General features: G+C 47.0%; 1 protein-coding gene across 1 annotated transcript; it reads right to left on the bottom strand.

Annotated features, from left to right (window-relative positions):
• Nucleotides 1-220: 220 nt before the first annotated feature.
• On the bottom strand, nt 221-2497 carry LOC110696199. The gene is made up of 5 exons (XM_021873486.1): nt 2014-2497; nt 1216-1319; nt 855-1130; nt 485-538; nt 221-385 (listed from the first exon to the last, which is right to left on the bottom strand). The coding sequence occupies exons 1-5, from the start codon at nt 2495-2497 to the stop codon at nt 221-223; spliced, it is 1083 nt and encodes a 360-aa protein (XP_021729178.1).
• Nucleotides 2498-25874: the final 23377 nt, after the last annotated feature.

Below are 25874 nucleotides of genomic sequence, written 5' to 3'. Positions count from 1 at the left end.
TCGGCTTGCCCTCCTCCTCAGCCAGAATGGTAAGGTCTGCGTACTTGTAGGCGAGCTCCCAGACGTTGTAGTCTGTACCCGGATGGATAATGGAGAACGCCCTCTTCATTCGGTTTTCGCAGTCCTACTCATTCTCCTCAATGAGCCGACTCTGATCAGCTTCAAGAGTGGCTTGGAAGTTGCGCTGAGCATCAGTAGCCTCCTTGACCAGGCGGTCATTCTATAGTTGCAACCGTTTGCTGCTCTTCTCTGCCTGGTCAAGCCGCTTGTGGGGCTCCTCGTGCTTCTTGAGCTTATCTTCAGCATTGTCTAGGGCCGCCTGGAGGTTGTCTATTTTTGTCTTCGACTCTTTGAGGGCATTTTGGAGGGACTTAACCTGATCCGCCTGTTGCATGATTATAGATTTATTTTCTAAGTCATGCACAATCATTGAATAGTGGGCAATGCTATGTGCGTCATCCGCAGAACGTTTGGCTCTTCTTACCTCCTCCTGTTTGCGGATGTAGGCCTTCTTGAGTCCCTCCACGCGGAGCAGTGCCTGCAACAACACAGCCGGTATTAGTAAAAAACCGGATGGGTATACTACAACTCAAATGCCGGGTGGGTACTCATTGACTTACATCGGCCAGGTCGACCATCACACGGTCGGCATTGAAGGTATTGATTCCAGGAATCGCCTCCTTCTCGTCCCGGGGGACGGCTTTCAGCATGGCCCGGGCGTATTGAGCAGCGTCCGGCCAGCGTGGAGAATTATCTGCACCAGAAACAGACGGTGAGAATGTTGCGTATGCTCCGCCTACGGACAGCCGGCTGATCGGAGAATCTCACGGCTGAGACGCGGAATATGACTTAACCTGCATGGGTAGGTCAAGCAGCGTGAGGTTGAAGGGGTTTGTACCTTTTTGGGAAGCCTTTTGGCCTCCAGCAGCAGATGGACCGGTTGCGGTCCTTATTGGAGTGACCTCTTTCGAGGCCGTTTCAGTGTTAGACCCGCCTGGGGTCTTTATAGATTTACCGCCGGTTGTAGCCGGGGCGGTAGAAGCGGTTCTCTGCACGTTAAGTGCAGGTTCTTCAACAGACGGCCGTTGCCGGATCTGTTTTTGCAGGGAGCGAGGGATAACGCCCCCATCCTGAAACAAGATCACAAATGGTCAGGTGAAGAAATGGCCAAAATAGCATCAAGGCAGACAAATAGAGAGGATCAGGCGGGCTAACCTTTTTAGCCGCCTGAGCGGCAAGCTTTTTCTCCAGATTCTCCTTGCGGATATCTGAAGCTTTCTTTGCGGGTGTCTTGGCGGTGGGCAGCATGTTTTTAGCTTCTTTTACAAAACGCAAATACATCCGGTCAAAATCATGATAATTTTGCATTACAATCAAATGAAAAAGGTCAGCCGGCATAAAATTAACCGGCTAGGTTTCGTAACCTACGTCTTTCAAACATGCTGCTAAGCCCACAGGCGGACAAGAAACACTCGTCCCTAAAAAATTCGTGTTTGGGCACCCAGTTCTTGGGTACCCTTATTATCTCTCCGGTTGAGAGAGAGGAAGAGGTCAGCTCAAAAAATCCGCAGTCCAAAATGGCCTCCCTATCATTATCAGGCATTGGGGGCAGCCGGCACTTCTGCCCCAAAAGCTCGGGTTTCCGGTTGCAGGTCCGGTACTCCTTGTTCTCCTCCTCAGTCGGAGCCTTGACCAGGTAGAACCGGTTCTTCCGGTCCGACCATTTAGACGGCTTATCCAAGGTCATCATATATTGAGGATGAGTCGTCAAGGTGTACCAGGCAATCCAGGCGCCTGGGCTCCGGCTTAAATAATGCATATGGGCAAACGCCTCCCAGCCGGGGTGGAGATCCTGCATCTCACAGGCGGCGATGTACCCTAGAATGTTCACCCACGAATTAGGGGTGAGTTGCCAAACGCCTAGGCCATATCCCCTAAGTATGGCCTTAATCGTGTTGTGAAGGGGGAAGTGGACACCGGCTAGAAAAGCCACCTCGTAGCATCCAAACCAACTGTTAGCGTTGGGTTGGTCATCCTCCCATACAACCGTCCCGAACTCGCCTGGTACGAGCAGCTTGTACCCTCCACCAAGCGGTCGCTTGGTAATGAAATCGGTTAGAGAAGACCGCATGAGGGCCCGGTCTTTGAGAGAGACGGCGATCATGAGAGGGTCATTTCTGCTTTGCCACGAAGGCCTCTCCGCCTCCTCACTATCTTCAGACATGGTCAAGTAGCTGGAGCTACTGCTCTCAACGCGACCGTCATCAGAGCCGGATGGGGAATTGGGACCCTCATTGGCGGTTCTCGGTTGCTCAGCCTCCTGAGCAGGAGAGGTCTCCTCGTTGTAGGAGCCTAAAATGTTGTCGCTTGGGGTGGCGGGAGTGCCGCCGGATGGTTCTCTAGCCGCCTCGTCTGGGCCTTGTCTCTCAGGCGATAACTCATTTGAGTCTCCGCCTCTGTAATTGGGGTCCATAGTTGTTCCCCTAATTCTGGCCATCGTGTCCTGCACAGACACGGAGTCGGTCAATACAGGCGTTGACAAGGGGAAATTCCAAAGACCAGAGGCGGCAGATCCAGTTCTAGACTCAGCCGTACTAATTGACCGACTGAGTTCACAACTATGTTCCGGGTATGGGTATAAAGGGTCCATCTACCTGTGGGACTAATAAACAAAAATGCAAGCAAAAGACGCAAACGGAAATACATGGAAAAGCGAGAAGGAATAAAGACTGTACGTAGAGTAGAAGAGATTGCTGAAACCTCAAGAAATTTCTTGGGGATGCTTGCAAAGACACAGACGGTTTGAAGACCAACTGGGTTCTCTTGGGTACCCTCACGAAAAAACTTTTGCTTGCTTGCTACCTTACAGGAGGTTTGAAAACCGGCTACTCTAAATTTTCAAATCTCCGTCTGCTCTGAATTTCAAGTACCGGATGCTCTCAAAATTCAAGAAAATTCACGAAGTTTGTAAATGAGCTCTCGTGTGTGTCTTCCCCCCTATTTATAGGGGTTTCCTCAGAAGGCGAAGGGACGCGACTCTTCCCCTTCTGCTTTTCCCTCTTTCAGTTAGAATTTGAAGAGGTTAAAAAAAAAAAAAAAGGGTTGCATACGTCAGCTCTCTTCTCAGGCGCCACGTGGCACCCTGCCACGTCAGCACCTGAGAAGGGCAAATGTTTAGGGTAGAAATACCCCAGCCACGTGACCCTATGGCAGTGCGACACGTGGCACCCCACCATTGGTCAGCAGGGCTCCAATCCCCTGCTGACACGTGTCCCAGGAACCTTAAATGGGGAACCAAGTCTCCCCACTATAAATAGTGGGAGAATCCTCATTAATGGGGCATTCAATTCAACTCAGAATATTAAATACATTCATAAAGACTTACACAACAACCGAGCAATATTAATTGCGGAATTCTCCCATTACGCGAGAAGTAATTTCACTATTTTATACACTATCTTCCTCCCAAACGTAACTGACTTGATCGTGGGAGGCGGAGCTCCAACCAACCGGAGTCTTCGTGGTTTTGCAGGTACAGGCGGCGAAGGGCATTCTCGGAATTGTAACTCTCCCGCAGGACACATCAAAAAACCCCAAACAATAGTGACCTTTTTTAAGTTTATGGCTAACCTTTTTAGCTAAAATGGTTAACCTTTTAATTTTTTAAAAATAAATTAATTTAAAAAATAAAATAAATAAATTAAAAAAAAAAAAAAAAAAAGTCAGCCACCATCAACTACCACCCTTCCTCCCTGCCACCACCAACCGCACACCCGCTGGCCCAGACCCACCCTCGCCGGCGTGCAGGCCTTTCCAGCCGTCGCCAATCCCCCTAAACCACCACCCCATCCCCGAAACCCCCTCCCTCTCTCACCGAAACTCCACCACCGCGCCACCATAAACCAGCAGCCACATCTCTTAATAAGCGGCAGCAACCACAAATCGAAGGAACAAAGCCGGAGCTGGATTTTCTCGTGGTGAGGGGAGGGGCGACGAGTTTTCTCGAGGTGGAAGGAGGGCCGATTGGGGTTTTCGAGGTGAGGGAAGGGTCGGTGGTGGAGTTTCGGTGAAAGAGGGAGGGGGTTTCGGGGATGGGGTGGTGGTTCAGGGGGATTGGTGACGGCTCGGAAGGCCTGCACGCCGGCGAGGATGGGTCTGGGCGCCGGCGAGGGTGGGTTTGGGCGCTGGCGGGTGTGGGGTTGGTGGTGGCAGGGAGGAAGGGTGGTAGTTGATGGTGGCTGACTTTTTTTTTTTAATAATTTATTTATTTTATTTTTTAAATTAATTTATTTTTAAAAATAAAATTAAAAGGTTAACCATTTTAGCTAAAAAGGTTAGCTATAAACTTAAAAAAGGTCACTATGTATATTTTTCTAAACCTTGGTGCCACTAAAGAGACTAAAAAAAAAGTTTGTCTTCCATGTGGAATTTTTGAAACCACGAGGCCGCCAAATAGAATTTCCCCCAAAAACAACTTAGAGTTTACGAACAAAGGTTTTCTCAAATTTGGAGATCCCTTAAAGTTCACCAACTCCAGTAAAATTCCCAATACCCAATGATGGGTATTTATAGGGAAATCTCCACAAAAATTCCCATCATCTTTCAATGTGGGATAGTTGGTAAAAAGCAAAAATAAGATTTAATTTAGTTTCAAATTAAATTAAAAAACCGAAATAATCATTAAACGACAAGTGGCGCAAGGAGAGTTAGGGAGTGGGTGAGGACCACAAAGAGAAGGACAACCTTGCCTTGCTCCCCAACCAAGTTGCCGGCACCAAATATGTGGCTCCAGCCTTGGACACCAAGGCACGCCTTGCTGGCGATCTGGTGCTCGACTGGGCATGTCAGCCAGCCCGCACACACGCACAGCCCAGCCAGCAAACCTCGCACGCAATGCGGGCTACTGCGCTGTGCGCTGCTGCTACTACTGCTACCAGCGAGGCCTAGCATGCCTTGCTGGCTGCTGGCCTTGCTGGTGCACCTCCTCGCATGCATGCTCGCCATGCTGGCGAACCTTGCCCGCATGGCTGCTCGGCCAGCTCGCCCAGCCAATACATGCGATGTATGATGGGCTTGCGCCCAAGCCTTGCCTTGCGGCAAGGAGCCCGGTTAGCCATGCTAGCCTACCTAGCCCTCGATTGGCGAGGCCAGATCGAGGCTAGGATTTTCACGCGCGTTGACTTATCGTTTAATTGATTTTTCGGTCTCGTCGACTCATAAATTCGACTCAACTTTTGACGCTCGGCTTCGACGCTCTGAGCTCGGTATCCGACGTCTTAGTTCGTAAAATCTCTATTGACTCATTTATCCTTCGGAACAATTCGTCACTTCGGTTCGGTTACACGATTAGGTGTGACCCGAAGGGTTCAGTCAAGATTACTGATTGGAAGCGACCTCTAGCTAGGCATTCCAATCACTTGACCTCACCGAATAATTAGCTTTCTAATTAATTCCGAACCCTCTATCAGAATGATACACTTGTTCGAAGTACACCATTCCTTTCACATCAGCCTAACATTCGGACGATGTCGGACGAATAAAGATCAGAGGAGGCGGCCCGTATGGTACGAGTCTCCCCCTCTGAGGGGCAAATGTTTAGGGTAAAAAAATACCCCAACATGTGGTCCAATCCCATAGTGACACGTGGCCCAATTAAAGGGCGATACATGTCCATATAGGAAGATGACACGTGGCAACTCTAAGAGCACCTGAATGAGAGAAAAGGCCTCCTTACATCAGGAGGCTCAAATCTAAAGAAAGCCGCAAAACGGCGCCCCGAAAGGACACATGTCCTTACCTGATTGCGCCGCCAATCAAAATCCACCTTTTTAGGGCACAAACCCTAAAGTGGCACACATTCCCACCTCTATAAATATCCTAATCATTTATGATGGGAGGGGTGGATTGAGACATATCATTCAAGAGCACTAAATAGCTCCAACTTCTCTCTACTTTCTCTCCCTACAATACTTCGTTTTCCGATCTCTAACTTGATCGTCGGAGGCGAATATTCTGTCAAACGGAATATTCATTATTTTGCAGGTGTCCAAGACCGTTCGGCTGTATTCAAGACCTATATCCCGAGGGTTTCCAAAAACCCCCGAAACACACGTGCTTTGGGATTAGTTAGGCCCATCCCTTGGACCGGCAAACGATTTACGTGTCGTGCCGTGCCGGGTCAAAATTTTTAAAAGGTCGGCCCATGTTTGGGGTAAAAATTACCCCTGCCACATGGCCTAATGAGGACCTGACACGTGTCACCCTCAAACAGGCCCTAAGGGATCCAATCAAAGGATGCCACGTGGCATTGAACCCCCGATGGGGGAGCAGATTCTCATCTACTATAAATAGAGGAATCATCCTCATTTATTGACATTCATAAATACATACACAAAACCCGAGCAATATTAATTGCGGAATCTCTCTGAATCAGTGAGAAATACCCATTTACTTTCCGCCCATTTACTCATCCGGAATCATACTAACTTGATCGTCGGAGGCGGAACTCCCCCCAACCGGAGTTTCGTGATTTTACAGGTGCATACGTCAGGCGCACATACTCCGTATTGTAACTCTCCCGAGGGACTCCAAAAACCCCCGAAACATTTGGCGCCGTCTGTGGGGAGAGTACTACTGAGATGGCATCTGATGCTGTACCGAATGCAGAGGGCAGCCGGCCTACGGCTGACCCTGAGGTCCATACGGACCATGAAAGTGGCAGTGGTGACAACTACGACGTCGAAACCTATATGGCCCCAGACGGGTCATTTCGATCTAGGCGCAGCCGTTCCAAGGAAACAAGGGAACGGGGTCGCGATAAAGTTAGTCCCAGCAACCCAGGCGGCAAGCCTGTTGGACAACCCCAGGCGGCGGAGGGTGCTGCCCCCGTCACCAGAGACGAGCTCATGAAGTTCATGACAAGTTTCAAAGGGGAAATAAAGGACATTATCAAGAAGTCAACTGGCTCAAACAAGGGTCAGTCGGCGAAGAAGCCTTCTTCCTCCGCGAAGAAGCAAATCAAAGACCAGGTGCCTACTCCTCACCCCAAACCCAAGGGGACGGATGGGCCTCTGATCGACCTCTCCAAACTTCGTTTCCCTGAATCAGGGCAAAGGAAGGCCATCCGGCATACACAACCAGATGGGTCAAAGTAGACTTTTTCTGACGCTCGGATGTTCATCCAGGAGAAGAGAAGTCAGAGCATGTCTCAGTCGGCCTCTATGTCGACCTACTCAGACAATTTCCAAAATGCTTCAATGAAGCATTCGGAGACTCAACAAGGGAGTCAGTCACGCGGCGTGTCCGCACGTATTGGCCCTCACGTGATCCAGCTGGCTCCGTATGTGCCCCAACAGCAATACGCCCCGTATGGATCACCATTCATGGAGTCGGCTCCCTTCGGAGGTCAGGCGGCATACCAGGTCCAACCTATGGACTGGCAGCTCCGGCTGCTAAACCTTGGGGAACAGCCTTCGGCTTTCTCCCGGGAAATAACCGAGGCGGCACAGCCGGCCAAGGTTAAAAATGTGTTAGTCGGTACCAGTAACCCGGAAGACCACCGTATGGCATACACCAACCTCATGTATTTACAGGGGTTGGATGACGCCGCCTGGTGCAGATGCTTCCCAGCTACATTGAATGGCATAGCCCAAAGATGGTTTGGCAACCTGCCGGCTGGGTGCATCAATAACTTCAAGACGCTCACATAGTTGTTTGCGTCCAACTTCTCCATGAACATTCCTGCAAAAAAGACAAGTCTCGACCTAGGGGCTATTCAGTAGGGTCCCAAGGAATGACTTCGGTCCTATGTTAGACGGTTCAATCTGATGAGAATTCAGATTCAGGGGCTATCTAACGAAGTTGCATAAATAGACTTCTTCATGGGTCTGAAGGATGGGTCAACTTTCAAATTTGACCTTGTCCGTAAAAGGGTAGCTACCCTCTAGGAGGCGCTGATGGAGGCGGAGGCCTATATACAGGCAACTGAACTCTGCGTCATCAAGCACCCAGAGCCCAGGCTGTCCGAGAAAAGAGAAAACCGGCCAAGTCAGCCGGCCAAAAAGGAAGAAAAGAAAAGAAAAGAAGTCTGGGCAGCAGACCGCTATGGTCAGCCGTCCTAGAAGAAACAAAGAAAGTTGGAACTGTACGTCCCCAAGTACGAGTTCAACAAAGACTGCTCTTCCATCCTCATGGAGATAAAAGACCAGTTGACAATTGAGAAACCGGCTGCAATGAAGAGCTCTGTCAAGAACAGAGACAAGAGCAAATATTTTCAGTTCCATGAGGATGTCGGCCACGACACCAATGGTTGCTATAGCCTCAGGCGGCTATTGGACCGTCTGGCCGACGAGGGGGAACCCCAAATCGGGATGTGGACAACCGTCCAAGAAATCGACTGCTATCTCTGAAACTAATGAAGAGCACATCTTCACCATAGCAGGCGGCTTTGCAAGCGGAGGTCCCACCATCCGGGGTACCAAGGATAACATCCGGAAATTTTCCAACCCAGAGGATGAGGGCCAGGCGTCGAAAGACACCTTCCCTGAGGTCTTCATCTCTAAGAAGGATAGGGGAATGTTCAGGCGGCCTCATGATGACCCCATTGTCATCGAATGCAAAGTTGCCAATCAACGAGTTGGCCGGATCTTAATTGATTCCGGGAGCTCGTCTGACCTGATTAGCTACCAGTTCTTGACAAAGCTCAAGTACAAGCCTAGCAGTCTGCACAAGGCTCCTCACCCACTAGTCGGCTTTGGGGGAGGAGTGGTGCATCCGGTGGGAAGGATAGACCTACCCATTTGGCTAGGAGAGAAGGGGGAAGGGCGGCACATGGTTGTAAAATTTTTAGAGGTCGAGGAATTGACCGCCTACAATCTCATATTGGGCCGTCCTACCCTCAACGAGTCCAAGTCCGTCATCATCCCATCCCTCATGATGATTAAGTTTGAGAGGGATGACGGGTCAGTCGAAGCCCTACGCGGGGACCAAAAGATGGCTAGGGAGTGCTACCTCTCAGACGTCAGGCCGACTGCTACGGCAACCGGTCATAACGAGGAACCCATTGACCTCGATGACAAGGACGCCGCGCCTGCTCCTAAGGCAGCTGGTAAAAAGCAAAAGGCGGACCAATTGGCCCCCGCCAGACAAACAAAATAGCAATCACTAGCCAATGAAAGGCCGGATGACTCCTAACCCCAGGCGGCTGGTGAGAGCATTGATGTCGTCCTGGACGACAGCCGCCCTGACCGAATAGTCAAGGTTGGGACGGTTGCTTTCGAAAAGTTAGGGGCAGACTTACTCCAACTTCTGAGTGAGTTCAAAGACATATTCGCCTTTGAAGTGGAGGAGATGCCAAGCGTGAGCCCGGATCTAGCCGTCCACAAGTTAGCCGTTGATCCCAAAATAAAGCCGGTTAGGCAAAAGAAGAGGGATCATGGCGAGGAGAGGTCTCAGGCGGCAGTCGCCGAGGTCAAAAAGCTCCTGGATGCTGGGTTCATTCGGCAATGCTACTACCTGGATTGGGTAGAAAATGTTGTTCTTGTCAAGAAGCCGAATGGTACCTGGCGGATGTGTGTAGATTACACAAATCTGAACAAGGCATGTCTGAAGGATAGCTACCCACTTCCTAAGATCGACAGCCTGGTCGACTCTACAGCCGGCCATGCCTTGATGAGCTTTATGGACGCCTACTCAGGCTTCCATCAGATCCCCCTATAGAAGAAGGATCTAGAGAAGACGGCCTTCGTCACTGATCAGGGGTTGTACTGCTACACGGTGATGCCGTTTGGGTTGAAGAATACGACTGCTACCTTCCAAAGAATGATCAACACCGTTTTTATCAATCAAATTGGAAGGAAGGTAGAGGCGTATATAGATGACATGATAGTCAAATCCAAGCTATAGGCGGATCACCTAGCTGACCTCCGAGAAAACCTCAGGCGGCACAAGGTCATGCTTAATCCCAAGAAGTGTGTCTTTGGTGTTGAGTCTGGGAAGTTCCTAGGATTTCTGATTGATCAAAGAGGCATAGAGGCCAATCCGGAAAAGGTACCGGCGGTGACTGACATGAAGTCACCCCGCACTGTCAAGGAGGCCCAGAAGCTAACCGGTTGCCTGGCGGCAATGGGAAGATTCCTCAGCCGGTCAGGTGACAAGTACCTGTACTTCTTCCAAGCAATAAGGAAGAGGTCTAGATTTGAATAGGGAGAAGAAGCTGAGGCGGCATTTCAGAGGTTAAAGCAACACTTGCACTCTTTGCCAAGGCTAGTGAGCCCCTTGCCTAAAGAGGTTCTATACATGTACCTAGCCGTCTCAGATCATTCCCTTAGTGTTGTTCTCCTTGCTGAGAGAGACGGCAGACAGCTCCCGGTGTATTTCATCAGCCATATACTCAGAAATGCTGAGCTCTGGTACCCAATGATCGAAAAGTTTGGGCTGGATCTTTACAAAGCAGTCAAGCGGTTGAAGCCCTACTTCTTGGCTCATCCGGTGATTGTCTATACAGATTAGCCACTCAAGCGTCCAATGACTACTATAGAGTCATCCGACAGAATGATCAAATGGGCTGTTGAAATGCAAAGCCTGGAGATAACTTTCAAACCCAGGCGGGCAGTGAAAGGTCAGGCGTTTGCCGACTTCATAGTTGAAATGACTAGGCCGGAACAGCCGGAGAATTCCAACCAGGTTTGGAAGTCATTTGTAGACAGAAGTTCTACCTTGAACGGCCGTGGTGCAGGCGTAATATGCAAGTCTCAGGAAGGAGACACATACGAGTATGCACTATGGTTCAAGTTTCAAGCTTCAAATAATGAAGCTGAGTACGAGGCCCTGTTAGCCGGTATATGCATGTGTAAGGCGGCAGGGGCAAGAAAGGTTGACAGCCGTTCTGATTCTCAACTGATCGATAGCCAATTCAATGTAGATAACTTGAAAAAGTACTACTTCTAAGGAGTTGTAAATGTTTTTGTAAATAGAGTATATGAATGAAAAGAATACTTTATTTCAATTATTTTCGTATAAAGTCCCATGTGCAAGGCACAGCCGGGCACCTTCCAAGTCCTATGTGCAATGCACAACCAGGCACCTCCTAAGTCCCTTGTACAATGCACAACCGGGCAATAAGGCTAAGTACCTAACTTAGCTCTCTAAAAGGCCCAAGGCCAATATATTTTAAACCGCCTGCTCTAACCATGAGCAGGCATCCTGCGACACCCATCCGGGTGAATTCGTCGAAGAGAACATCTCCCTTCCGGGTGGTACATTGTTCTATGCGTCAAAAACTCAAACGGCTTTAACCGGTTAGGTTAATCTCATGACCGTTCAAGCGACCAATCGCAAACAAGATACACCCAGTTATTGCCCAAAGACAATACAGACGGTAAATTAAATCTTATTAAGTAGCCGGCTTTTGCCTAAAAGCACCACAGCCAGCCCCCGCTTCCATGCTGAAGTTCAACCCTGTTGACTTCAAATTCATATCTTAAAAATTATAACCGGCTATTGCCCCAAGGCAATACAACCGACAAATTTTGTCATACTACAACTGGCTATTGCCCCAAGGCAATACAGCCGGAAAGTAGCATCATAGGTCGTAACCAGTTATTTCCCCAATGCAGTACAGACGGTAATTTTGACCTTGATTAGCAGCCGGCTTTTGCCTTAATGCACCCCAGCCGGCCCAATGATCCATGCGGAAGGTCTGACCCTGTTGACCCATGGCAATGTAGGCGGCAAATTGCACTTCAGTGTGCAACCGGCTTTTGCAAGAAATCAATATAGCCGGCTACGGCGTCGGAAACAAGGCCAGACCTTGTCATACTTAACAAGGGTTTAAAGAGCATACGTCTGGACCTAGGCCGCCTGAACTCAGCCGGGCAATAATGATGGGAATGACTATGGACGGCTGCTTGCTTTGAATCGGAACTAAGCAACCAACCGCCCAGGGGCAGACATAACCAATGCATCCGGCATATCACAAGAGCATCCAAAGCAAAATTGCAAAAATTCAAAAGTTGCAAAAATTGAAGAGAATTGAATTAAGTTAGCAAAGCAAAACGACTCAGTCGGCATATGTATATAAAATAAAATGTTAAAATGTTAGCCGGACCCCTGTCCGGTGAAAAAGATACATTAAATACACGGCATGTAGGCTAGAAAAGTTGAATAATTTAAAAGCTTAAGGCTGAGCCGGGTCCTTAGAGGCGGTCTCCGAGGCGGGAAGGGGGGCGATCTCTCCTTGGTATTCAGTTTGGGGCTCATCCCCTCCGTCTGAGCCAATCCCCACCTGCATGGCCTCGATCTCTTTCTTAGCCCACTCCTCACAAGGCTCCGGAGCCAGCTGGTTCGACTCTTGGGCCTCAATGGCAAGATCGGCATATTTTTAGGTGATTAGGGGATTTTCCTCGCCCAATCAGTGTACGCCACGTGGACCAATCAGGTCCTGCCAAGTGTCTCCCATTTGGACCTATCAAGGCTTGCCACGTGGCACACGGCCATTTGTCCACCATGGACCAGTCATGCCATGCCGCGTGGCCTACTGACTACCAGCTTGGAAAAGGGCCACCTAGGCCCAACTCCCAAGAGAAACCCAGTCAGCTCTAGGGTTTACCAAAAACCCTAGAATTAGGCACGCATCCCGAGGTTATAAATACAGTAATTAAGCCTCCATTGAAGACTAATCCAGAATTAATTACTCTTACCTAAAGAAGCCTAAACACACTAATCACTCCTCCCCTTGAGGAACCAGATCTCCCACCGTTACTTTTCCGCACTTTTCACTCCTCAAACAAGTACTAACTTGATCGTCGGAGGCGGAGCTCTCACCACCCGGAGTCTCCGTTGTTTTGCAGGTACAGGCGTACGGATCCAGTCCCGGAATTGTAGCTCTCCCGCAGGACATCAAAAAAACCCCAAAACAGTAGGCAAGTTCCCAAACGGCATATTCTGTTTCCGGATGTACAAGGGACCAAGCCAATTGCATGCGGTTGGCGCAATCTTTCTTATTCTCCTCAATGAGCCGGCTCTGTTCTGCTTCCAGGGTGGTTTGGAAGTTCTGACTGGCCGAAGCCGCCTCCTTCTTCAGGCGAATGTTTTCAGTCAACACTGAAGAATTCACCTTCCTGGTTAGGTCCAGGAGTTTGAGAGAATCTGACGCCTTCTTCACCTCCGCTTCAGCATTATCCTTCTCCGCCTTGAGGTTGTGAATCTTGGTATTGGCTTCATTGAAGGATTTTTGAAGAGTTTTGATGGAGTCCGCCTGTTGCATGATTATGCCTTTAATTTTCAATTCATGCATAATCATAGAATATTGGGCAACGTTATGAGCATTGGACGCATCCCGTTTAGCCCGTCTTACCTCCTCTTGCTTGCGGGCGTAAGCTTTCTTGAGCCCCTCCACGCGAAGCAATGACTGCAAAAGCCCAAGCGGTGTTAGAAGGGGTCAGACGACATAATAACTTAAAACAGTTGGAAGAACGCATACCTCAGCCAGGCCGGCCATGACCTGGTCGGCATTGAAGATGTTGATCCCTGGGATCGCCTCCTTCTCCTCTTTTGGGACGGCTTTCAGTATGGCCCGGGCGTACTACTGTACATCCGGCCAGCAAGGGGAGAGATCTACACCAGAAAAAGATGGTGAGAAGGCAACATACTTCCCTCCTATTGACTGCCGGCTGCCAGAAGAGTCTTCTGGCTGGAGCTGGGAGTGCGACTTGACCCGCATGGGCTTGCCAAGCAAAGAAGGGTTGAAAGGATCATTAGTACCTTGGGATATTGGATGAGGGCCAAGACTGCCCTCAACCAGTACAGAGGCGCCGGATGCCCTAGACGGCGCCGTCCCCTTGGATGCCTCTGGGACATCCGGCTTCCTGGAGGTAAGATCGAATCCTAGGCCTGTGTTTTTGACAGTTTTACCCCTAACCGTCAGCCGGCTGGGAACTGTCTGGGAGGAAGTCTTCCTCGCCTTATTTTGATTGGTCGGGTCCTCCCCCGGCCGGGGCCTGATTAGCTTGGTAAGAGAGCGGGGAGCCTTGCTCCCATCTTGAAAAAGCATGCGCACAAAAGGTCAGCCGGCAAGACAGTCAAGTGAGTTAAACAAGGGAAAAGAGAGGAAAAGCAGTATACCTTATTTTTTGCCGCCTGGGTAGCAAGTTTCTTCTCCGCATTTTCTTTGCGGATTTCTTTGGCGGACTTAGCCGGCGTTTTTTCTGCTGACAACATGGCTAAGGCTCGCACTACAAAAAAGAACCCATCCGGTTAGAAGAGAGTTGAGAAAGCATATCATGTATAAACGGCAAAACAGGATCAAGCACTAGTGCAACCTACGTTTTTCAAACTGAGTGCTAAGTTTACATGCGGACAAGAACGCCTCATCACGAAGGGATTCGTGCTTTGGTACCCAATTCTTGGGTACGCTTATTAACTCTCCATTAGAAAGGGTGGTTGTGGTTTGTTCAAAAAACCCCGCCTCAATTATCCTCTCGTAGTCCTCATCCGGGACTCAAGGCTTTTTACATTTGTGACTCGGGAGGTCTGGCTTCCGGTTGTATGTCCTATACTCCCGGTTTTCTTCCTTGGTGGGAGCCGAAACCAGATAAAACCGGTTCTTCCAGTCTGACCACTTGGACGGCTTGTCCAGGGTCATCAGATACTTAGGGTATGTGGTCAGTGTATACCAGGCTCTCCACTCGCCTGGGCTCCGACTTAAATAATGCATATGGGCAAAGGCCTCCCAGCCGGGATTAATGTTCTGCATTTCGCAGGCGGCAATGTAGCCCAAAATGTTAACCCAGGAATTGGGGGTTAACTGCCAAATACCCAGACTATACCCTCTAAGAATGGCCTTGATGGCGTTGTGCAAAGGGAAGTGGAGACCGGCTAGGAACGCCGCCTTATAACAACCGAAATACCTGTCGGAATTCGGCTGATCGTCTTCCCAGACTATAGTGCCCATCTCAGGCGGCACGATTATTCTCCAATCTTCTCCAAGAGGACGTATTTTGACGAAGTCCTCTAAGTTTCTGGCCATGATGGCCCTATCTTTTGCAGAGACGGCGATAAGGAAAAAGTCGCCCTTATTGTTCCATGTGGGCCTCTCCTCCTCCTCCTCGCTATCAGCATCCGGTGTAAGAAGGTTGTTGTTACTGCCGCTTTGCTCTGAACCGGATGAGGAGGCGGTCTCTTCACCGCTCGCGTTCTCTGAAGGGTTTTCCTGTTCAACCCTGGAGGGAGAAGCGACATCTTCACCGCCTTCCTGACCCAACCCCAGTATTCCATCACTGGGAGTGCTTGGGGTGCCATGCGGAGATCCCCTTGTCATCTCAGCCTGATTAAAGTCAGGCGGAAATTCTTCAGAGGTTTCCCCTCTATACTTTGGATCAGCGGCTATTTTCCTAGTTCGAGCCATTGCGTCCTGCACATAGACAGAGACGGTCGGTGTTAGAGATGAACAAGGAGAGTCCCAGTACCCATAGGCGGCACCCCCAGTCCTAGACTCAGCCGTACCAGGAGACCGGTTGGCCTCTAAATCATGGTGTGCCATGTGTGTGTTGGGTGAACCCATTATTCTAACAATATATACAGCCGGGAAAATTTAAAAACCTCCAAAAAAGCAAGGAACTAAGGCGTTACCTTGTAGTTAAAAGGAGATGTTGGTGAAAGAAGTCTAGAGATTGTTGACCAAAGATACCCTAGACGGTATCACTTTGAACAGACTGCAAATTGGCAAAAGGAAAGCAAAGTTAATTACCAATGTTGCCCGAAGATACCACAGGCGGAAGAAACCGGCTGTGGTAGTTGTACAGAATAAGTAGTCTGGAGTTTTTATGAAAGGTTGTCCAAAGACCCCCCAGACAGTATAAACCGGCTGAGGACTATTATAGGCAACCAATGAAGAAGATTGTACGGAACCCCCACAGACGGTAAAGAGCCGGCCGTACATCCGTTAAAACAATAAATAAAGAGGCTGATTTAAAGATACCCCAGACGGTATAGGACCGGCTGAGGGTGTCGGCAAAGCAGTTAAGAAAGAAATTGCTCGCATATACCCCAGACGGTGTGAGACCGGCTAAGGGGCAGCAAAGCAATTCAAAGGAAAATTTTTACTGAAGATAGCCCAGATAGTATAAACCGGTTGTGGGTTTATTGAATGCAATTCACCATGAAATTGCTTAAAGATACCCCAGACGGTGTAAACCGGCTAAGGGTCTATCGAATGCAACTCACCATGAGATTGCTTGAAGGTACCCCAGATGGTGTAAACCGGCTGAGGATCTAATGTATAAGTGCAACTCACAATGAGATTGCCTGAAGACGCCCCAGACGATATAAACCGGCTGAGGGCCTACTGGATGCAATTCATCATGGATTGCTTAAAGAAGCTCCAGATGGCATGAGACCGGCTGCAGCTTTAACAAAAATCAAGATGGAAGAAACCGACAAGGTCAGAAGGATACCTAAGTGAGACGGGCAAAGAAATGCTCAACCGGTATCTGGATGTGTTGAAGTTGGAGGCTGTTTTTAAGAAAAACCAGGCGGGATCGGGAGTTCTCTCTTTTTCTCTCAAATAATCTCTTTCTCAAGATTGGCAAAGTGAGGAATGAGAGGAGGGAGTTTCCTATTTATAGGAAATCCCAGAAGGTGAACCATCACCTTCCCCCCTTCAGCTTCAAATTTTAAAAAAATAGAGAGAAAGAGGCGAACCGTCGCCCTCCCGCATGGTGACAAGTGTCACAGCTGTCACGTGGCAAGCCACGTCACACCTGTGAGGGGCAAATGTTTGGGGTAAAAATTATCCCTCCCACGTGGCCCAATGAGGACCTGACACGTGTCACCCTCATACAGGCCCTAAGGGATCCAATCAGAGGATGCCACGTGGCATTGAACCCCTAATGGGGGAGCAGATTCTCATCTGCTATAAATAGAGGAATCATCCTCATTTATTGACATTTATAAATACATACACAAAACCTGAGCAATATTAATTGCAGAATCTCTCTGAATCAATGAGAAATACCCATTTACTTTCCGCCCGTTTACTCATCCTGAATCATACTAACTTGATCGTCGGAGGCGGAACTCCCCCCAACCGGAGTTTCATGGTTTTGCAGGTACAGACGTCAGGCACACATACTCCGTATTATAACTCTCCCGAGGAACTCCAAAAACCCCCGAAACAGCCCATGCACGACCCAGGCCCACGTGTCATTGTGTCGGGCTTGCGTGCCTAAGCAAAATTTCATTGATTTTAGTGTGCTTTGTCGTGTAGAGCCAAGTCGTGCCAAACCTTATCGTGCTTCTCTCAAATAAAGGAGGCCTAGGCCCAGCACGCACAGTAATGTGCCGTACCGGGCCTACACCATGTGTGAATTGCTAAACATCGCCTACAAATTACCAACTAAAGCCCACACATTTCCGTTGAATTGACAATATTGCCCTTGACCTAAAAAAAACATTCTCTCATCACCCAAACAAAAAAAAATTGTGCCACTTTCATTCTACGTTTTTTAAAAAAAAAAAAATCAAAGTCCGGCAATGACGAGGCGGCAAGGCAAGGAATTGGCGGCGGTGGCGGCGGAGGGAAAGAGGTCTCACGGTGGCAAGGTTGGTTTTTTTTCAATAAAAAAAAAGCGATGTGGCAACGTGGGGCGCATGGGGAGGACGCCACGGCGGTGGTGGTGGCGCCAGAATCAGACGCCGGAACCACGGCCATGGCGTCTGGATCTGGCGCCGCCACCACAGGAATGGCGTCCTAGCCAGGCATCGCCACCAGCGGTCTGGCGTTCTAGCCAGGCGCCGCCACCCATGGCGTGGCGTCCCAGCCATGCGCCCCCCTTTTTTTTCCTTTTTTTGTTTTTTTTTGTTTTTTTTTTAAATCGCTTTTTTTTTTGTTTTTTTAAGTAATTTTGTTTGATGTTTTTTTAAGGTTTTTTTTTAAAATCAGTTTTTTTTATTTTGTTTTTTTTTTTTTTAAAATCATAATTTTTTTATGTTTTTGTTGTTTTTTTGTTTTTTTAAGTAATTTTCTTTGGGTTTTTGTTTTTTTATGGTTTTGTTTTTTAAAGTCAGTTTTTTTTTATGTTGTTTATTTTTTTGAAAATCATAATTTTTTTATGTTTTTGTTGTTTTTTGTTTTTTTGAGTATTTTTATTTGGGTTTTTGTTTTTTATGGTTTTTTTTTAAATCAGTTTTTTTTATTTTGTTTATTTTTTTGAAAATCATAATTTTTTTATGTTTTTGTATTTTGTTTTTTCCCCTAATTTTTTTTGGAAAATAAAATTTTGTTTGTGTTTTATGTTTTTTTAAGTTATTTTCAATTTTGTTGTATTTTTTTTTACGTTTATACTTCCTTTACATTTCTTTGTATTTTTGTTTTGTACAATTTTTTTTTAATATTTGTTATTGGAATTTGTTAGTATGTTTCTCTTTTTAGTTGATATATTTTCGTTTAGGTTATTTTTTTTTCTTTTATGTTTATATAAATTTTGTATGTGTTGGTTTTTTTTTTCTTTGTTTGTGTATATTTTATTCTGTAATTTATTTTAAGTGTTCTGTTAATTTCTTTTTCAGGGTAGTTTGCTAGTATTTTTTTAGTTCATTTGATTTGGGTTTTTGGTAGTTATTTTTCTTATAATTTTTTTAATGTGTATACATTTTTTAATTTTTTGAAGGTGTCGCATTTTCGTCATAGTGCGGGGAAGAATTTAGACCTTATTAGGTCTGGAAACTACTCGATGGAGAGCTCGGGGCCCAGACATCTTAGATCCTGTGGTATTTCGGCCTCGGCTCGTAGAGAACGGGTTCACCATCGGGATGAGGATGAAGATGATGATGATGATGATGATGATGATGAGGAGGAGGAGGAGGAGGAGGAGGAGGAAGACGCATATGAGGATGTGGACGATGGGAGTGGACCATATGATGATTACGGTCCATTCAGTTAGAGGCTAGATGACATGTACGAGACGCATAGGGTAGATGTGCGTAAGGGTAGGGATGGTAGGTTTGTGAATAGATCTGGCACATCATCTGCATCCACCGTGTCTGGGGCAAGCAGAAAATGGTCGAGGGCCGTTAATGATTCTTGGGTGGTTAAGGGTGTGGTGCTTGGGGGGCCTGTAGAAGGGAGTGTGATTCCTAGCTTTCTAGGACACATAGCTACCCGTATCTGGGAGGACCAGGAGAGGGGTTTGGTGACGGGCATTTTGAAATGCCAAAACCGGGAAAAGACTTGTAGCGTTTTGAGCAGATGGGCTGAGGCTTGGCCGGTGGAGAGCGAGATGTTCGACCGACTGCAGGGCACTGGGGTGAATCACCTTCCTGCCACCATGCACGATAAGATTGATTGGACGCTGATCAAGGATTTCGTTGAGCGATGGCAGCCGGATACAAACTCTTTCCACCTTCCATTCGGTGAGATGACGATCATGTTGCATGACGTCGAGGCCATTCTTGGGATTCGCGTAGAGGGTAAACGCCTTTCTATTGTGACTTATGCGGATCAGGCAGATTTGTTGGCGGAGCTGTTGGCGGTGGACAAGGCTGCGTTGTACACAGGGGCGCTTGGTGTTTGGGACCACGGAGGTGTGAAGATCGCATCTGTCTTGCAGCGTTGTTTGCACCCCGGTGCACGTAGGACGCACGATGCGCAGCTGGCTGCTTATGTTTTTCTTCTCCTTGGGTGTACCTTGTTTCCGAATAAGAGCGGAAACAAGCTCAAGCCACGCGACATAGTTGATGCGTGTGAGCCCGACAGTGTTGGTCAGTTTTCTTGGGGGTCGGCTACGTTGGCGTATCTGTATCGCCAACTAGGATTTTCGAGTCGGGCTGACGCGGCAGGTATCACTGGATGTCTGACTATATTGCAGACCTGGATATACGAGTATTTTCCTGCATTTCGACCACACCGTGACCCGGTTCCTATTGGTGATGGGATGCCCCGTGCCTGTGTGTGGAGTCCGCGGTTGGAGAAGAAGTCTGTTGACCGCCTCCGATCGATACGGTTATCGCTTGATCGGATGTCCCCCTTAGAGGTAAAGTGCATACATTATTTCAAAATTTGTACTGTACTGCATTTATTATATGAATCTTACTAATTTGAAACATTTTGTGCAGGTGAACTGGATGCCTTTCGATCAGAACCCTAGTAATAGGGTACCCAGGACCCTCTACACGGGACTCATACAGTATCGTGAGATCGTGGAGGGGTACATACCCCAGCGCTGTCTTCGCCAGCTTGGGTTCGTCCAAGTTGTCCCCTCCACCGGCATGGCCGAGTAAGGCGGTCTGATCTGCGTCGTCGGAGGAGTACGTCGTCCAATGGCCAGATAGCATGATTGCCACGTGGGAGCAGTTCCCGATGGTTGCCCGCTTATGGACTGCGAAGCTGCAGAGGCCGCCTACTGGGGTACCTCCCATGTGTGACCAGCACTACATGGAAAGGTACAATCGATATTCGCACCCGAGGTTGATTAGAGACCTCGACCATGGCGACGACGCTGATGATCATGATCCACCGCCAACTGCCGTAGATGCGATATGTCTGAACAAAAATTTATTGTTGCGTTTTTTTAAAGTTTTATATATCGTTATTCAATTTCATGTTTTATTTTTTCTTGTGTGTAGTGGATGGGAAAGATAATGCAAGGCGTACAAAAACTCTCCCTGGAGAAGGACAGCATGAGTGCAGCAGGGAGAGCTGTTGTTGATGAGTTGGAACATACCCTTGCGCATTGGGAGTCGGCGACAAAGAGGGATTACTGATGTTATTGGCATTTTGTTTGTTGAACATTTTTTACATTATCAAATTAGTTTGTGAAATAGGACATTATCTTTGTAGTTTGCAGAATTTAGTACAATCGTTTTAGTTTTTAACATTTAAAATTATTATCGTTTTAGTTTCTAACATTTGAAATTATCGTTTTAGTTTCTAACATTTGAAATTATCGTTTTAGTTTCTAACATTTGAAATTATCGTTTTAGTTTCTAACATTTGAAATTATCGTTTTAGTTTCTAACATTTGAAATTATCGTTTTAGTTTCTAACATTTGAAATTATCGTTTTAGTTTCTAACATTTGAAATTATCGTTTTAGGTTCTAACATTTGAAATTATCGTTTTAGTTTCTAACAAATGTAATCAACAGTACAATACGAGGATAATAAGCAATGCAAAAATAAGGTTACACAGGAATAGTGTACAAAAGAAAAACTAAAAAGCTTCTAGGGTGTTCCATTGATGGATTCGGTCATGATACAGCGCATCCCAACCCTCTACGCTTGCTGTGCGAATGTCGTACCATCGAGGTATGATCGGTGGGACAGGAAAATTGGATGACAGGTCCAGTCGGATGAAATGTTTGTATGACGACCCAAGAAATGCAATAGCTAACTCTCTGACCGGTGTAGTGACGGTCTCACGCGATGACCAAGGGAGAACCGTTGTACAAGGATAATAAGCTCGACTATGCAATCCCAGCCCGAAATGCATTACTGCGCACTTGTAAATGTTTGCAACGGCAAACAGATCTAGTGGCGCGTCGAAATAGTGATTTAGACGGCAAGGTCCTCCTCCCCACCGGATACGCCGCAGAGCACTATCCAAGCCGTCCTGGTACACATGACGATAAACATCTCGGTTAGAGGCAATTTCACTGTACATCAACTGACGCACTAAACCGTAGTTGTCTTCGCCCATCTGAAACACATCAGCCACGACCCGGAATCCGCAGTTACCATCTCCAACTACATCATTCTAGCCGTCAAAGTATGACATGATGATGTTAGGTATCCTATCCTTGTATGGAAACTGGTCAATATCAAATCTTCCTGTTGAACATATCATTAAACACAGTGAACAAATCAGCAGTAAACTCAAAACCATTATAAAATGTAAATTAAAGTAAGCTATTGTACCAGTGTCGGGCATATTCACAGACGAAGAAGATTGGCTACGACTGGATGACGACGTACGACCACGAACACGACCACGACCACGAATGTACTCAAACGCACTCCTGTTTCGCCGTTGACGGCCTCTAGGTCGCTCGATCCCTTCAGGTTCCTCGTGATCTAAGCAGGACGTGTTGAACATGTCATGCAGTACGTGAGTAGCATCACGAATAATGGAAGGATGACTGGAGGATACTCGGTCGTACATCGAACGAAACTGCTCCAACTCCTCCTGTTCGCGGTCGACCGTCTACGTATCTGCATGCTCACCAATAACGAGCGTCCGCCAGAATGGATGAACCTGATCAACGTGTAACGACGTCCTATCTTGGGTAATTACGCGGTGAATGGTGCAGGCGCAAGGTAATCCATGAGTTACTGATATAACACATCCACACTGAACATCAACTTCATCCGCCAACTCCCTCATCCTGTTGTGCTCGGCCAGAATCAACCCCAAGCAGTAGTGTGACACACGCCCATGTAGAATCTTAAATATGAAATGGCTATACATCGTACCATGTCGCCGCCTAGAGTCCTTCAGAGAGTTCCTGATGCCGTTCTTCTGAGTTTCAATTGCCTTGTTTATCCTCTCGAACAGTGTATCCAGAGCAGTGGTGGAAGAATCAATCCAGTCCTTTATAGCTCTATGAGCACTCTCAACTCTACATGTTGTAGTGTTTCCAAAATGAAGTACTTGGTTTGTCCAATATTTGACAAACTTTTCCCTGTGAGGTGTCCACTGGTGCATCACATAGTTAACCACTGCCGGACACCATTGGTACGAATCTGTGAAGTTAGCCAAGGCTCGATCGTACTCTGCCTCTGTGGTAGCTTGTAGGATCTTCCGCCACTTACCATTCACCAATCTCTCTGCCATTTCCAAATTCTTGTTGAAAAGGTTGTAGGCTTTCACTTTCACACAGTTGTTGATGTGCCATGTGCATAACAAGAACTTTGACTGTGGAAACAGCTCTGCTATGGGGGCAAAGAGACCTCCCTCACAATCATTGACGATGACTGATGGCTGAACATTAGGGCCGATGTAGTTTCTCAGCTTCTCCAAGACCCAATAATAACTCGGAGCCGTCTCATCCTTGATGACTACATGACCAATCAAAAAGTTCTAGTTCGTTGGAGTCATCCCAATCATCTCAACCAGTGGGAACTTGTACTTGTTTGTCTTGTACGTTGAATCGATCAAAATCACAGTTGGCTAAGACTTGATCATCTCAGCACAATCAGGATGCACAAGGAATAGATGAGTCACCTCCGCTGTATCTTCATCAGAATCATACCAGAACAGGTAACCACGTGCTTGTGCCTGGTGTAGAAGCTGCTGTATAGGGTTCCTTCCCTCTGATCGTTCAAACCTCAGTTGCTGTCTGACGTTGTAGATGTGTCTTCGGTTTGGCTGGTCTTTAGGAAATTTCTCTAGCACAGATGCTAACATTTTAGCAGGCTTCACTTGAGCATCACTCATTTCTTTGACAACCAGTTTTGTAGCAGGACTTAAGCCGCTCAACTGTCGATGACCCACTTCATATACTATCATCTCATGGTTGTGATACCCCTATTCGGAGTAACCCTTCACTTCCCAACCTTCACGACTCTCTAGTTGCCGAACCTTTACTCTGAATTCACACCCACAACCTTTCCGCTTTGTATCAAACCGAGTGGCTGTACTGAAATCTCTTTCTTCTCTTTTGCGATAACGGTCGCATCTCAAAATGCAATCCATTCTACCATCCCGTTGAGATTTATGACTTGTTACTACCAAGCAAAAACCAGAACTAATTGCAACCTGTTTAGCCCAATCAATCGCTTGTTGAGAATCTTCGAAGGGACCATCATGTACAAATATCCCACTGTAATCATTTCCGTCTCCACCGTAATCCTGCATAAATTAAATATTATATTTAAATACATATAATTATATAAAACGTAAATTAACACAAAATTAAAAACATAATTATGTATAACAATATTCATACACATACAAAATTCCAACATAATCATTTATAAAAGTATTCATACACATACAAAATTAAAACATAATTATGTGTAAAAGTATTCATACACAAACAAAATTAAAACATAATTAATTTTTTTGTAAATTATTAACACAAATCTAATTTCCACATACAAAATTATAAAATAAATTTATTAGCAAATATGTAAAACATTATTTCAAGTTATACATTTTTTTTACAATTTAAATTTCTCAAATTTAATAACAAAAAAAAACAAAAAAGTTAAAAATCTAATTTCCACATACAAAATTATAAAATAAATTTATTAACAAATATTTAAAACATAATTACAAATAAAACATTTTTTTTTTTAGAATTTTAATTTTTCAAATTTATAAACAACAAAAAAAAAAAACAAAAAAAAAAAAAAAAAAAAAATAAAGGCAGTTGTTTCGGGGTTTTCTGATGTCCTGCGGGAGAGTTACAATTCCGAGACTGGAACCGGACGCCTGTACCTGCAAAATAACGGAGACTCCTGAGAGCTCCGCCTCCAACGGTCAAGTTAGTACCTGATTAAGGAGTAATTAATACAGAAATTAAAGTAATAAGGTCTCTCTAGGTGAGAGTATTTAATGTAGGTAATCTGCTTTGCTAGCGAGATCAGCCGGTTATTAGTGTGTTCTGTAAATTATTCGGTCCCCTGATTAATGAGGATTAATCGAGTATTTATAGCCTTGGGAAGCGTGCAACTCTCTAGGTTTAAGGTAAACCTAGGGCCGAACGGGCTTCTAGACTGAAATGGGCCTTGATGGCCGGTTGTCCCATTTGGCATGGGTGGACACGTGGCGTGTCTTAAGTGGTCCGTGGAGGACGCGTGGCGGAACCTGGTTGGTCCACTTGTCAAACGGCGCTTGGTGGATAAAAATCCCCTAATCATTTGCCCCTCACAGGTGGCACGCGACTGGTCACGTGTCGCCTGTGACAGGTGTCGCACGGTGACAGGCGACGGCCCGTTACAGGTGTCACCTTGCAGACGGCCGGGAGACTCTCCCGCCCAAATTTGAATTCGGAAGCGACCCTTCGCCTTCTCATTTTGCCTATAAAAGGAAGTGCTGACTTCGGTCATTTTCACATTTGAGAATTTTTGCGAGAACATTCGGACCCCTGAACTTGCTCTGACATTTTCGGACTTTTTCTGCCTACCGCCTGTTCTGACAAGCCGACTGACCCGAACTTCCAGGACTTCATCAACTGTCATCCGTTCAGGTAACTCAGTTCTCTTACTCTTAATTTTCTTTTTATTTTTTGAAATGGCACCATGGAAGCACACGACACGCCCTAAGTTAGTGATCAGCCGGTCACCGGGGACGGCTGAATCTAGGACTAGGAGTGCCGCCTGCCCTTTTCTGGACCCATCTTTGCCCTTTATACAAAGTCCGACTGAATCTGTGTCTATGCAGAACGTGATGGCCAGAACAAAAAAGACTGCTAGAATATCAAACTCAGACGGCTCCTCCCAAAGGGTACTCCTTAGCGAAACATCTGACCAGGCGCCAGATGTGGAACGAGGCGACTGTCAAGCTGACAGTTCTGAGAGAGGGACCAAGGTGTTCCCTTCTCATCTAACCGTGGACATGTCCAATTTACCTTCTGCTCCTTCTAAGGGAGAGGAGGCGGGCCCCTCTAGGAGAGGGGAGGAGTCGTCCTCTTCGGACTCGTCAGGGGACGAGTCCGATTCCAGCTCTTCTGACCATAGTTCTTCTGACTCAGAAGAAAAACATAACCGCCTACAAGAGGCGAGAAGTTCCCATGCAGTGGAGAAGGGGGATAATTGGGCAGAGCCGTCCGCCTCTTACAGAGAGGAAAACACCCCCTACTACTGCAGGGTGCCCCGGGGCCGGATCGCAACCATGCGAGACAACGTGGCGAGCTTTATTGCTAACCACAAAATGGGCCC

This window comes from Chenopodium quinoa, unplaced genomic scaffold, assembly GCF_001683475.1.
Source record: "Chenopodium quinoa cultivar QQ74 unplaced genomic scaffold, ASM168347v1, whole genome shotgun sequence".
Classification (NCBI taxonomy): domain Eukaryota; kingdom Viridiplantae; phylum Streptophyta; class Magnoliopsida; order Caryophyllales; family Amaranthaceae; genus Chenopodium; species Chenopodium quinoa.
This window is presented reverse-complemented; position numbering and strand designations above follow the sequence as displayed.